Raw genomic sequence first — 15364 nt, 5'->3', positions numbered from 1 at the left:
TCTACAAGTTGACACAGACAGTGAAATGCACACAGGTACACACATTCTCCTGCATATAGCAAACTGTCTTCAGATCCCATCATTAGGACACGTTCTGCCTATGCACCAAGAGAACAATCAGGGCACCTGTGTAACAGCCATAAGCCCCCCGTGTGGTATACTTTTCCATATCATTTTTTTGTAACAAATAGGATAACACAGTAGACAGCAGTTTTTCATACGGTAGGACACCACTAAAGCCCCATATACCTCGGGTCAGATGCACTCTGCCGAGCACTGCTCTCTGACTATAAAGATGGGCTCAATAGAAAGTCTGTGAAGTGCATCTTAAAGGGCCACTGTCTCCCCCTCCAGCCGTTATAAACTAAAAGAGCCACCTTGTGCAGCAGTAATGCTGCATTCTAACAAGGTGGCTCTTTTAGTTTTTGGTTCAAGTATTCCCAAAATAAAGCGTTTTGAAACTTATCCAAAATACCTGTCTTTAGCCAGGGAGGCGGGTCCTCACTCCCCAGCTTGAACCTCTACTCTGCCGTCACTCCAATGTTCAGGGGCTTTTGGCGCCGCCCCCTCAGCGCTGTTTACGCTTCAAAACCGGCGCCTGCGCTGTGTACTACTGTGCTGCGCAGGCCCTGGCCGTCTGACGTCCCAGCCAGGCTTGCAGACTGCGCCTGTGCGGGCAGTGCGGCCACCCACCTTTGGAATCCCAGCCCCGCACTGTGCATAATGCATAACACACAGTGCGGGGCTGGGATTCCAAAGGTGGGTGGCCGCACTGCCCGCACAGGCGCAGTCTGCAAGCCTGGCTGGGACGTCAGACGGCCAGAGCCTGCGCAGCACAGTAGTACACAGCGCAAGCGCCGGTTTTGAAGCGTAAACAGCGCTGAGGGGGCGGCGCCGAAAGCCACTGAAGATTGGAGTGACGGCAGAGTAGCGGTTCGAGCTGGGGAGTGAGGACCCGCCTCCCTGGCTAAAGACAGGTATTTTGGATAAGTTTCAAAACGCTTTATTTTGGGAATACTTGAACCAAAAACTAAAAGAGCCACCTTGTTAGAATGCAGCATTACTGCTGCACAAGGTGGCTCTTTTAGTTTATAACGGCTGGAGGGGGTGACAGTGGCCCTTTAAAGGGAACCTGTCACATTGTACATGCTGTCTGATTTGTGGACAGTACTGTAAGACAATGTAAGACTTTTCTTACTGAGTGTATTGGGGGACACTCACTTGGCGCGGGATTAATGTAGCCAGGCACAATTTTCTAACAAAACAGTCCATGCGGTTTATTGAATATGCCATAAACCGGGTTATGCAAAGTTCATTACTTGTATCACATAAAACACAACAGGCACCAACAGTCTCTTTGGTACCTGACGGGAGCTCCTGCTCCTCATGCCGACTCCGTTAACCTCTTCTGGGTAAGCTGCCTAACGGGGATCACCAACTTGCCTGGTCAATACACAGTAGTCAGTCCAGACCTCACCGAAGGACTCCAGCTTCCCCACACTCCGTTAACACTCTTCTGGGTAAGCTGCCTAACGGGGATCCCCAACTTGCCTGGTCGGCACCCAGTAGTCAGTCCAGACCTCACCGAAGGACTCCAGCTTCCCCACACAGTAACTGTCCCTGGCTCCGCAGATCCCGGTCCTCACCTCGTGCTATTCAGGGATCCGGTCCACCTCGCAGGACCTCCCAACACCCAGGTAGCCAGGACCCTGCCTGGTGGCCTAGTCCGGGTACTCTTCAGGACGTCCTTCCCCAGCCGGGAACGTCCAATACCCAGGCCACCCGAAGCCAAGTCTCACGGTCTCAGGTGCTTGCAGGACCCTAGTCATTCCTAGGACAATCCAGCACCGACCATCTCAGGTGCTTGCAGGACCCTAGTCATTCCTAGGACAATCCAGCACCAACCATCTCAGGTGCTTGCAGGACCCTAGTCATTCCTAGGACAATCCAGCACCATCCATACATCAGGTTCCTCGGTTCCAGGTGCTCACAGGACCCTAGTCATTCCTAGGACGATCCAGCACCTTCACCGGTCAGGTCCATACACAGGAACCACACAGGACCTACCGGACACACCTCTCAGCTCCACACACAGGGAGCTCACAACGAACACTGACCCACACCCTGGTCACGTTACATACTGGTAACCACTCCCCTGGGTGTGTGTGTGTGTGTGTGTGTGTGTGTGTGTGTGTGTGTGTGTGTGTGTGTGTGTGTGTGTGTGTGTGTGTGTGTGTGTGTGTGTGTGTGTGTGTGTGTGTGTGTGTGTGTGTGTGTGTGGCTAGTCTGACCCTCCCATCTCTCATGACTAGCCCTGCCAATCTCCCATGAGAACTATACACATAACACAAACTCTTGAGGGACTACAGGTCCCAGCAGACCAACTTACAATCAGATTGACAGTGCAGAGTAACCTCCTCTGCAACACACATATTGGCCATTCACAATCCTGCCAAACTTTCTCTCTTCACCATCACTCCTCCAAGCGCATACTGGGGAGTTCATGCAGCGCCCCCTACCTGTTACAGGGGTTACTGCATCACATATATCACATATCCCCCCCCTCTGTTCACACCTGTAGGGTTGAACACCTGTCAAACACCTGGAATCTCGAGACAGGTCACGCACACTACCTTGCCCTACCAGTCGAGAAGACCGTCTCAGTCGGTTTTGAGCAACACTCACAATCACACCCTTGTTGGGTTTACCCCGCCCCCAGCGGTCAACACGTAGGCCTTGAGCTTTGGCCCTTAAGTCACAGTCTGTCTGTGTCACCAAATCTTTAGTCACCACATTTTTTTCTACCAGGTCTCCCACCTAAGTCACTCACCACTGTTTCGTCTCTAGTGCCTAATGCACACTACACGCTTCTACTGCCTTTTGAAGGCTTCATGCACACCCTCACCGGTACATGCATCTTGCGCCTCTTCGGGTACATCTATCACACACTTGACGAGTGGATTCTCACTTTCTTCAGGAACGGATGGCCCCTGTTTTGCCATCGACCTTTCCGACAAGACATCTGCCACAACCGGGTGACTATCTCGTTCGGCTCTTAATGCCCACTCTTCTTCAGCTTTACCCTCTTCCAGACCCCTGGTCAAGATGGGCATTAGCAGATGTGAGTCTTCGACCAGCATCTTCTTCTCTTGTAGAAGACCACTTAATGCTTCTCTGAGCCCTTTCACATCTTCCCTTAAGGCTTTGTTCACACCTTGCCAGGTTAACAGGTGACCTCTGAGCTCCGAGACTTCCTTCTCTAGCTCATTCACCCTGTGCTCAGCCTCTTGTCTCAGGACCCTTTCTCGTTCGACATGTTCTTTCACTGTCTCTTTAATCAGCTCTATTTCAGATGGGCCAGTTTGCTCAGCCACACTCTGCCTCTTCAGAGATCTTCCTATCTCTTCACTAACAGGTTCAACCCTCTCTAGGGCTTCAGTAGTGACAACCTTAGCCTCGTCCCGATTCAGAGGGACTTCAGAGTACTTGACACACTCCAGGTCTTCCGTATCTCCCATCAAATTTTCACAAGGCGCAACTGGTTCAGCCCCTTTGCCTCTTTCGTCACCGTCTGATTGGGAGTCACCACCACCTGATCTGTCATCCAGGAACCAGCCGTCCCTTCCTAAACAGGTCACAACTTCTGGAATGGCTGCCCCCGCTATCATGACTTCAGTCTGTGGAGCCCTGTCGTTTCTCTGTGTCAGTACGTGTGTTAGCACAGGGTCATACTCCGCTCCAGCGCCTATTACTGGCCATGACCTGTCATAGTCACCACCCAGAGTACGAAGATCCCGCAAGTCCCTCTCTGTCTGGGTGTCAGCTCCACTTATTTTTTCCACCAGACCACTACCAGTCGCATTGTGGCACACTTCAGGTGGCATGTCCGTAAGTTGGGCACGTTTATCATTTTCTTTGGTCCCGCCCACCTTAGGACTGTCAACTCTAGGGGGCGCATTCTCACTAATACTACCACCCTTCCACATAACATCCACAAACACTTCACCCGTTTTCCACCAGTCCCACAGTGTCACCAAATCTTGTCCTTTAACCATAGGACACGGCCAGCTCGGGACTACAACCACCTCATGGTATGTGGAAACATCAGCTGCAGTAACGGAGAGAGTGGCTGCCTGAAGACATTTAGTGTCCCCAGGTGATACAGAACTTCCTGGCAGGGTTCTCAGAAAAGACGCTTCTCTCCCCGGGTCTGACAACCCCTGCACACGCTCTCCATTCAGCCAAAAAGGACACAGACGTGGCTCCTCACTCATTGCCACCCCTTTTTGGACAAGTGCTCTGCTTTTTGACACCACCCCTGTTCGGGATTCAACCCCCCCTTCGGGATTCCACCCCTTCTTGGGCCACTACCCCTGTTCGGGTTACCGCCCCTTTTTGGGACTCCGCCCCCTTTTGGACAACCATCTCCGTTTGGGTCATCGCTCACAATTAGGGATAGTCCCCTCCCTGGGATACACCCCGTGGACTTCCCCACGATACTCAGACCCCAGTTCATACAGTACACTAATGTGACTCTGGCCCTTTAAGAGTCTGCAAACAGAAAAAAAAAGTCCCTTTTTTTTTTTTTTTTTTTTCCCCGACTCTTCACCAGCACCTGCTGGCACTGCCACATCTCACGCTGCAGTCACACATAACCGGCAGCAAACCACAAGTCACCGCTGCTGTCACTGCAGCTCTGGCTGCTACGGAACCTCTCGCTGCAACCGCGGCTACTCTCCACACGGCTCTGCACGGCTCCACCGCTGCCGCTTGTCACCTTCGTAACCCCGCCGAGTTACAGCTAGACGCTTGTCACCTTCGTGACCCCGCCGAGTTACAGCTAGACGCTTGTCACCTTCGTGGCTCTACCACAGCAATTAACTCCACGTGTGCCACCTGGATCGTTGCCAAAATTCTCCACCACATGTAAGACAATGTAAGACTTTTCTTACTGAGTGTATTGGGGGACACTCACTTGGCGCGGGATTAATGTAGCCAGGCACAATTTTCTAACAAAACAGTCCATGCGGTTTATTGAATATGCCATAAACCGGGTTATGCAAAGTTCATTACTTGTATCACATAAAACACAACAGGCACCAACAGTCTCTTTGGTACCTGACGGGAGCTCCTGCTCCTCATGCCGACTCCGTTAACCTCTTCTGGGTAAGCTGCCTAACGGGGATCACCAACTTGCCTGGTCAATACACAGTAGTCAGTCCAGACCTCACCGAAGGACTCCAGCTTCCCCACACTCCGTTAACACTCTTCTGGGTAAGCTGCCTAACGGGGATCCCCAACTACCAAGCAGTTTTTAGAATGGTGTCACACTTGGGTATTTTCTATCATTTAGACCCCTCAAAATGACTTCAAATGAGATGTGGTCCCTAAAACAAAATGGTGTTGTAAAAATGAGAAATTGCTGGTCAACTTTTAACCCTTATAACTCCGTCACAAAAAAAAATTTTGGTTCCAAAATTGTGCTGATGTAAAGTAGACATGTGGGAAATGTTACTTATTAAGTATTTTGCGTGACATATGTCTGTGATTTAAGGGCATAAAAATTCAAAGTTGGAAAATTGCAAAATTTTCAAAATTTTCGCCAAATATTCGTTTTTTTTTTACAAATAAACGCAAGTTATATCAAAGAAATTTTACCACTATCATGAAGTACAATATGTCATGAGAAAACAATGTCAGAATCGCCAAGATCCGTTGAAGCGTTCCAGAGTTATAACCTCATAAAGGGACAGTGGTCAGAATTGTAAAAATTGGCCCGGTCATTAACGTGCAAACCACCCTTGGGGGTGAAGGGGTTAAAATGCAATAACGGGCGATCAAAAGATCGTATCTGCACCAAAATGGTATCATTAAAAACGTCAGCTCCGCACGCAAAAAATAAGCCCTCACCTGACCCCAGATCACGAAAAATGGAGACGCTATGGGTATTGGAAAATTGCGCAATTTTTATTTATTTTTTTACCAAAGTTTGGAATTTTTTTTTACCACTTAGATAAAATGTAACCTAGACATGTTTGGTGTCTATGAACTCGTAATGACCTGGAGAATCATAATGGCAGGTCAGTTTTAGCATTTAGGGAACCTAGCAAAAAAGCCAAACAAAAAACAAGTGTGGGATTTCACTTTTTTTGCAATTTCACCGCACTTGGAATTTTTTTCCCGTTTTCTAGTACACGACATGCTAAAACCAATGATGTTGTTCAAGAGTGCAACTTGTCCTGCAAAAAACAAGCCCTCACATGGCCATATTGACGGAAAAATAAAAAAGTTATGGCTCTGGGAAGGAGGGGAGTGAACAACGGGAAAGGGCAAGGTCTTGAAGGGGTCAATAACCCTTTTACTGCCGTTTGGTTGTTCCTCAGTTTTATAAATATTGCAGATCAGAGCCTGTTTCAATAATGAGAACTTTGTATAAATCGGATTTAATTTTATATGTTTTATTGCAGCTTGTGAAGCTCTTCTCGAAACATGCTGTTAATGGAAAAGAATCTGGGGCGCTACTACGTGCCATTTTTAAAGGTAAATGTCCTTGAATAGTTTTACAGTTGCATTATAGATTTGTATGTATAACATGCCAAACAGTCGTCCAGAAATGTACTAATTCATAAAAGTAATGGGAAACTCATTGTATGTGTGCAGGGTCTCCATGTTCTGAAGAAGCCGCGGTTTCCAGGAGAGTCGCTGTCTATAAACGCTGTATAGAACTTGTTGAGTCTGGAGATTTGCAGAGGGAAGTGGCAGCAGAGATTGTGGGCCTGCTAATGCTCGAGGTAAATTACTTACTCACTGTAGGCCCATTCTAGGGTCAGGATGCTGAATGTAGGATACTGTAAAGGCTCACTCTGCAGCTTCATTCTGATATATGAGCTCAGCCCCCCATCTAGTGACTTACAGGGCAGATTTATTAGGGCATACTATAAGACTTGGCATAGCTGATGGAAGTCTGCTACTCACGCACTCTGCCATGTCAGATCCAATAAGCAGCGACATGCCAGTTGCCATTATTCACCACTCATTGTGTACTATGTACGCTGCAAAACAGTTGGCAGTTAAAGGGGGTATCGGGTACATTTTTTGTTTTTCCCGAAGCACTAACAAGCCAGGAGTTGCTACCTACTTGCCTGTTGTGCCCAGCGCCGTTCATCGCCAGCACAATAGTGGTCACAAACAACTCCTGCCGGTGATTCAGCTGCCAATGCTAACGTCTTTTCCGCCGTGTTCTGTCGAGCGGCGTGACCTCCGACATTCTGGTTGACAGTCGGCTCCTGCGGTTAGACAGCGGGAATCCGACTATCAATCAGAATGCTGTTGGAAGTCTCACCTTGTCAAAAGAGCGGAGGGGAAAAGAATCCGCCGCTCTATTGGTGTGACATCAGAAGAAGCAACTGAATCGCCAGCAGGAGCGGTCTGTGCCAGGGAAGAACGGCGCTGAGCACAACAGGTGGGTAAGTAGCAACTACCTGCCTGTTAGTGCTTAGGTACATTCTTTGTTTTTCACAAAGTCCCAGATGCACCATTTAAAGCAACATTTATAAATACTACAATTGCACTTAAAGGAGTTTTCTGGGGAAAAAAAAACAAAACAAAAAACGATGTGGCTGTCTCTGTATTTAGTCCCCAAAACCCCCAGTTATCTTAGTTTTTATTTTAAGCTCCCCTTAAGCCCCCCGCAGCCACCATTGTGGTTAGTTGAACAGTTCCTATCCTAAGTGCCGACCAACTACACCTACAAAGCAACATCTAGTGGCTCCTATACAATCTGAACATGGATTTATGGCTGTCCTAACATTCCTCCCACTATAGTATGTGCGATGCTGACTCTGTCCTGCAGTCAGTAATGTTACATTTTCTGACCCTGGCACCACACGGGCTCAGTTTATTGAAGGGGAGCAATGAGTCTGGCAATATACTCATGTAATCCCGCACTTGAGCACCCAGCACAATACCCTCTGGCTAAAGCCACAAGCAGATAAGATGACTTGTTCAGAGCGGAGCCTGCAACATGCTCTCTCCCTGCGAACATCCCCTTTGTCCCTGTGGTACAGGCCACGGCCGCCCATGGCATAATTGTTCAGAGCTCGCTCCTGGATGACCCATTCAATGCACCGACAAGAAACCTCTCCTCTGTGCTTTGAACAGACTAGCAGAAAGTAAGGAGCTTGAGGTCCTATCGCCACGTGACAGTTCAGCAACAGAGCAGAGTTTTAACAGCAAGTCAATTATAAAGTTTATTTCTAGCTTTATAATTTTATAATGCTTTAATCTGCGTACTTGGAAAACCTCTTTAACTTGCATGGGTCACAAGTAAAATTTTTAGCAATTATATTCCACTGTTTTAGGCACAGTTGATCAGATAAATCTTTGAGGGTTGCAAGCAATAACATGACAAGCTTACCAGCTAATCTTGTTGGCTTCATTCTTATTTTCAGGTTCATCAGCTGCCAGCGCCATCTCTTCTTGAATTGACTAATCTGTTTCTTGATGCAGTGAAAGGTGGAAATCTGTCCAATGGAAAGTCATTGGAATTGCTACCCAATGTGCTCAAAGCTCTGTCGTCAAAAGAAACCTTGGTCTATGGCAATGGTAATAAAATGGATTTTGTCCCAACAATTTGACCTGATGGTTCCCTCATGCTCCACAACAAACCATCACCATGTATTAATCTGTTAATATCCTCTCTTTGTACTGCATATTTGACTGCACTGTATGGCAAAACAAAATCACTTTTACCACATGTAGAATGGCATAACCCTCCCCTCCCCGAAAGAAAAAAAAAACACCTTAATTATTGTTTTTTGTTCATTCTGCCTCCCAAAAATAGGAATAGAAAGTGATCAAAAAATGGCATGTGCCTGAAAATGATGCCAATAAAAGTGTCACCTAGTCCTGCAAAAAACAAGCCCTGATATGACACAGACGGCAGAAATATAGATAAATTATAGCTATCAAAATGTCGATGAAAAAAAGTTTCTTTATCGCTTCATTGGGGGACACAGGTAACCATGGGGTGTATGCTTTTGTCGCTAGGAGGCTGACACTAGGCAAATAAAAAGAATTAGCTCCTCCTCTGCAGTATACACCCAGCGACAGGCACCAAGTACCTCAGTTTAACTTAGTGTCTGTAGGAGGTAGACCTGGATCTGATCCCAGATCCGTCTTTTCCTTTTCAGGTCACCTGTTGGGTTTTTATTAATCTTTTCCTTTTGTCTTTCAGGTTCATCGTTCTAGGGTAACAGGGTGTAATGCCTCACCCTGTTTTCCCACACAAGAGAGCAGTGTGGTGTCACCCACATCACCCACTCTCGGACCCGCAGGCAGGACTTTATCCCCTGTCACCTTTACGGGTGTTTCAGGGCGATTCCTGGTGGCCTTTTCCCCTCCTCACCCCTCTCCTCGGAGAGGGCTAAGAGGAAGAGGGTGCTCACCAGCGGTGACCCCCCTTCTTGTAAGGGGTTGATGCCAACTTCTGCATTGTCCGGAGACGGTACGGAAGGAGGACCCTTTTCTACCAGTGACCCTCATCCATCCGGGGGCTCCTTATGATATCCTCGTCATGAAGAGGGATTTGGGACTCACCTTTACAGGTATGTCCTTTTCTCTGTTCCCGGCAGCTACCTGCCTGCCTCACTGTTTACCTGCAACAGGACGCCGCACAGAATATGGTGCCGCTGAACGGCTGCAGCCATTTTTTCTTCATCGCAGCTAGTGCTTCGTTACGCCCCTTTCCTGTAGTAGATCTGGCAGATCAGATTGACCATGCCGGAAAATATCTAGTGACTGCTTCCTTTGATGTGGCTGGTTGCTCCGCCAGGGCTACCAGCAACATCGTTGCTATATGCCGCATTCTCTGGCTGAAAGCGTGGAAGATTTAGATTGTGAGCCCCAACGGGGACAGCGATGATAATGTGTGCAACCTGTAAAGCGCTGCGGAATATGTTAGCGCTATATAAAAATAAAGATTATTATAAAGATTATTAGGGTATGTTTCCACGGTCAGGAAACGCTGCTTGTTTGACGCTGCGCAGAGCTGCAGCGTCAAACAAGCAGCGTCCAGATGTTCCAGCATAGTGGAGGGGATTTTATGAAATCCCGTCTCCACTATGCGTGGAAACCCGCACGCGGCGGCCCTGCGACTCCGGACATGCTGCGCGTCTTTTCAGATCGCAGCATGTCCGTACACCTTGCGGGGACGCAGCGTCCCCGCAAGGCATATCACAGGGCCCTATGGGACAGAGCGATCATCCCGGATGTGAAGAGTTAACACATCCGGCATGATCGCGTCCCAGAAAGGGGGCGGGGCTTAGCGCCGAGCGGCTTCGCCGCTGCGGCGATACCGCCGGCCATCCTGAACGTGGAGACATAACCTTAAGGTGGATCCGACGTAAAAAAAAGTCCCTCACTGGCTTTGCCATCCAAGGCTCTAGACTTTTTGGGTCGAAGCTGGATCAAATAATTTTGGATGCCACCGGCGGGAAAAGCACCTCGCTTCCCCGGTCCAAGTCTAAACGTCATTCTAATAGGAAAAGGTTCAATCTCGAGAGACTTCTGGCTACAAAATTGACTTTTCTTCTCCCCCAGGGAGACTTTTCCTTCTGTCTCGCCCGTCAAGGCATACGTCGCAGGCCCCAGGGGCCCTCAGGCCGTCTCTTCCCTACGACGCACAGGAGTAATCGTAGCCGTCCCCAGGAACGAATGGTTTTCGGGGTTCTACTCTATTCTTTTCATAGTCCCGAAGAAAGACTGATTGCTCCATCTGATTTTGGACCTCAAGCAATTGAACTGTCACGTTCGGATCCGCTGTTTCAGGACGAAGTCCCTACTTTCGGTAATCGCACTTCCATGGAACTGAGAGAATTTCTTCACATTCCTGTTTGAGTTCAGCATCAGAGGTTCCTACGGTTTGCAATCCAGGAGAATCTTTATCAGTTCACGGCCCTTCCTTTCGGCCTGGCTTCTACCCCCAGACTATTCATGAAGGTCATGGCAGCAGTCATGGACATCCTTCGCTCCAAGAGGAATCTCATAATTCCTTACTTGGACGATCTTTTGATCAAGGGGCTGCGCCCGCCGAGGCTGCGACCAGAGTCTTCAGTTTACTCTGGACAGTGGTCCATCTCGGCTGGACTATCAACAGAGAGAAGTTCTCCCTGACCCCAGCTCAGCACCTGGTGTTTCTGGGTATAAGGGTCGACACGACTCAAGCCCGTGTCTTCCTTCCAAAGAAGAAGTTTTCATCCCTCTGCCAGGAGATCCGTACTCTAAAGCGACCAGCTTCTCTCCCCCCTACGGTCCTGCATGAGAGTTCTAGGGAAGAGGATTGCCGCCATGGAAGCCGTTCCTTTTGCCCAGTTCCATAACTGTCCTCTTCAGCTGGCCCTCAGGTCGGCTTCGGACAAGAGGACCGTCTCCCTGGATGGACCCGTACTTCTACCTCTCAAGGTGAGGCAGTCCCTCACCTGGTGATGCTATCAGTCCTATGAGGGAAGTCCTTCTTTCCTCTCCGGTGGCAGGTCTTCACCACTGACGCCAGTCTCCTCGGTTGGGGAATGTTTTTTTTTTTCGTCACACAGTGCATGGCCGCTGGAACGCCCAAGAGGCCGCTCTCACCATCAGTCTCCTGGAGATCATGCCAATTTTCTTTGCCCTTCACCACTGGCAGACCCTCTTCGCCTGCCAGCCGGTCCGCATACAGTTAGACAACGCCACAACCGTGGCTTACATAAACCGTTGAGGCGGAACTCGCAGCAAACAGGTTATGATAGAGGTAACAAGGATTATGCGATGGGCAGAACATTATGTTTCCGCCATATCAGTCATGCACATTCCAGGGATAGAATATCGGGCAGCCGATTTTTTTGAGCCATCAGGGTCTCGCTTTGGGCGAGTGGTCGCTCAGCCCTGCTGCCTACATCCAGATATGCAGAAATGGGGCACCCCGAACGTCGACCTGATAGCATCTCGGATGAACCACGAGTTTCCCCAGTTCGTAGCCCGATCCCCGGATCCGCTAACCATCCATTGCGATGCTCTAGTAATCCCGTGGTCACAATTCCAACTGCCTTATAGTTTTTCGCCTCTCCCCTTGATCCAAGAGTCGTGAAAAAGATAAAGGCAGAAGTGGTCCCCGTAATCCTGATAGCTCCGGACTGGCCAAGAAGGGCCTGGTGAACGTGCTCGTGGCACCACCTGAAAGCTTCCAGGCCGTCCAGATCTTATCTGAGTTTAACAGCATGGTCGTTGAGGCCGTAGTCCTAAGAGAGGCTGGTTTTCCCATCAGGTCATTCAGGCCATGATTAGGGCCATTAAACCAGCATCCTTGCGTATCTACTACAGATACTGAAAGGCCTTCTGGTGGTGTGAGGACAATAATTTGGTCCGTATGTCTTTCTCTTCCTTCCTTCCTATTGCCGTGGAGGCATACCGCGTTCAGGACAAACAGCCTCCTCCGGGGGTAAAGGCTCACTCATCTCGGCGGTGGGGCCCTCCTGGGCTGTTCGTCACCAGACCTTGGCTTTCCTAATTGTAAGGCCGCGACCTGGTCATCTTTGCAAGTTTTTACAGGGTTCATACCCATGCCTCGTCTGATGCAGGCCTGGGAAGGAAGGCGCTGCAGGTGGCGGTTTCGCACCGGCCTACCTGAGTCCGTTTTTCCTTGCATCGTTTGTTTCCCACCCTAGGGACTGCTTTGTAACGTCCCATAGTTACCTGTGTCCCGCAATGAAGCGATAAAGAAAGAGGGATTTTTGGTACCATAAAATCTCTTTCTTGGAGCCTTCATTGGGAGACACAGCACCCTCCCTAATTGATTGTACCATTATTGGGCCTATATGCCTTCGCTGTTTGGTTGAGTTTTTGGTTGCTTCTCCTACTTCTTTAACACTGAGGTACTTGGTGCCTGTCGGTGGGTGTATACTGCGGAGGAGGAGCTGTTTTCTTTTTTTGAATAGTGTCAGCCTCCTAGCGACAGCAGCATACACCCATGGTTACCTGTGTCCCCCAAGAAAGAGATTTTATGGTGAGTACCAAAAATCCCTCTTTTTTTAGTGTGTTATAGCAGACAAACATAAAAATGGTATCGCTGTAATCTCACCGAGCCGAAGAAAAAAGTTGTGTAATCACTTATACCACATTAGGAACTGCTTAAAAAATAAAACCAATTATTTACCTACTATTAATTTGTTAATTCTTCCTCCCAAAGATCACAGTAAGGCTCGGCGCACATTTATCCTGGGCTCTATGCTGAGCTCTTACATCGGGGTTTCCTTGTAAATCTCTGAAATAAATTATTCAGATGAAGCCCCCCGACGGAAGATTCCCTCGAATGAGGCAGATGGGGACACTGTGGACATGTCTGGCCCGAGATCCAGCTGTGTTCATCTTTTTATGTGTGCATAAAAGCGTGGTCGACCACAGTTTTGTACATGTCTGAAAAGGACACCGCTGAATAGAGGCCAGACGCAATCCAGAGTAACTCTGCTTCCTCATAGTGAATGGACTCATCGGGCGTGTGAACTGAATCACGTCACTCGGAGATTTTGATGGAAATCCCTAATGTGCTCTGCGTAGAGCTAAAATTTTATGTACAATGTTCCCAATAAAAGCTTCAACTCAATCCACAAAAAAGCAAGTTCCCACTCAGGTCCGTCATCTGTTAACAGAAATATAGGGGGCTTCCACATTACTGGTACCACAAAGGCTCTGGAAAAGCAAAATGGCCCTCACCCCCAAAAGAAATCCAGCGGATTCTGCGCTCCCAAATCTTAATGCCACCTTCCCTTCTGAGTCCCACAGTGTGCCTAAACCGTTGTTGGCATTTCTGAAGTGATGAAAGCCCGCTTAATTTACGGGGTCCATGTCTCAAGAAGCATGAGCTCATCATAATGTATGGGTATTACAACGTACTGGTAACGACAATGGCAGATTTGCAATTTTCACTGAGCAACATCCATTGCTGCCCATTTCTGGAAAACACCCATAGAGTCAAAATTGTCACTACACCTATAGATAAATTCTCTGAGGGGTGTACTTTCCAAAATATGATCACTTGAGGGGGGAGTCTGCTCTCCTGGCAGTTAGGAGCTGTATATGGAGTCCACAAACTATTCTGCGAAAATTTGTTGTCCCAGAGTCAAATAGCGCTCCATCCTTCCCGAGTCTCGCAGTACTGTACTGCCACATATGGGGTATTGCCACATTCAGCAGAAATTGTGTGACAATTTTTGGTGCTCTTTTGCCCCATTCTCCCTTGTGAAAATGTAAAATTGGGGCTAAAACAAAATTGTTGTGGTAAAAATGTAGTTATTTTTCCTCCACTGCCCAGTGGTATAAAATTCTGTGACACACCCTTGGTGTCAATATGATCACTGCAACCCTAGATGATTTAATTGATAGGTGTAGTTTGTAAAATGGGCTCATTTGTGGAGGGAATCTGCTGTTCTCTTACCTCAGGGGCTCTGCCAATGTGACATGGCACCCACAAACCATTGCAGCAAAATCTGAACTTCAATATGGCTCTTCCAAGCCTTGCCGTGCACTCAAACAGTAGTTTTCCCCCTCATATGGAAAATCGGCGTACTCAAGAGAAATCGTGCAACAAATTGTGTGGTCCATTTTCTCCTGTTACCCTTGTGAAAAAGAAAACTTTGGGGCTAAAACAACATTTGTGCGGGAAATTTTTTTTTTCATTTTCACGGCTCAACGTTATGAAATTCTGTGACGCACCTGTGGGTTAAAGATGCTCAGCACACCTCTAAATAAGTTACTTGATGGGTGTAGTTTCCAAAATGGGGTCACTTGTTGGGGTTTCCACTGTTTAGGGCCATGAGGGGCTCTGCAAATGCGACATGGCGTCCGCTATCTATTCCAACTTATTTTGCACTCCAAAAGTCAAATGGTGCTCCTTCCGAGCCCTGCTGTGCTCCCAAACAGTAGATTTTCACCACATATGGGGAATCGACATGCTCAAGAGAAATTTCACAACAAACTGTATGGTCCGTTTTCTCCTGTTACCCTTGCGAAAATGAAAAATTTGGGGCTGAAAGAACGTTTTGCTGGAAAAAATGTATATTTTTTTTAATTTTCACAGCCCAACGTTATAAAATTCTGTGATGCATTTGTGGGTTCAAAGTGCTCACCATACCTCTAGATAAGTTACTTGAGGGGTTTAGTTTCTAAAATGAGGTCACTTGTAGGGGGTTTCCACTGTTTAAGCACATCTGGGGTTTTCCAAACGAGACATGGTGTCCGCTATCTATTCCAGCCAATTTTGTACTCCAAAAGTAGAATGTTGTCACTTCACTTCTGAGCACTGCCGTGTACCCAAACAAAGTGTATGCTCCCTTTT

At 48.0% G+C, this 15364-nt stretch overlaps 1 protein-coding gene across 4 annotated transcripts in view; it reads left to right on the top strand.

The window, feature by feature from the left end:
* The window catches only part of FANCI (FA complementation group I), a 126420-nt gene that overhangs the window by 5571 nt on the left and 105485 nt on the right, over positions 1-15364 (top strand). For all 4 annotated transcript variants that reach the window (XM_077263478.1, XM_077263480.1, XM_077263479.1 and 1 more), the window contains exons 3-5: positions 6468-6540; positions 6661-6791; positions 8451-8604. In XM_077263478.1, the coding sequence (XP_077119593.1) occupies positions 6468-6540; positions 6661-6791; positions 8451-8604 (358 nt within the window). The remainder of the gene's footprint in view (positions 1-6467; positions 6541-6660; positions 6792-8450; positions 8605-15364) is intronic.

Source organism: Ranitomeya variabilis, chromosome 5, assembly GCF_051348905.1.
Source record: "Ranitomeya variabilis isolate aRanVar5 chromosome 5, aRanVar5.hap1, whole genome shotgun sequence".
Classification (NCBI taxonomy): Eukaryota; Metazoa; Chordata; class Amphibia; order Anura; family Dendrobatidae; genus Ranitomeya; species Ranitomeya variabilis.
Note: the sequence above shows the minus strand (reverse complement) of the source record. Positions and strands in the feature narration are given on the sequence as shown.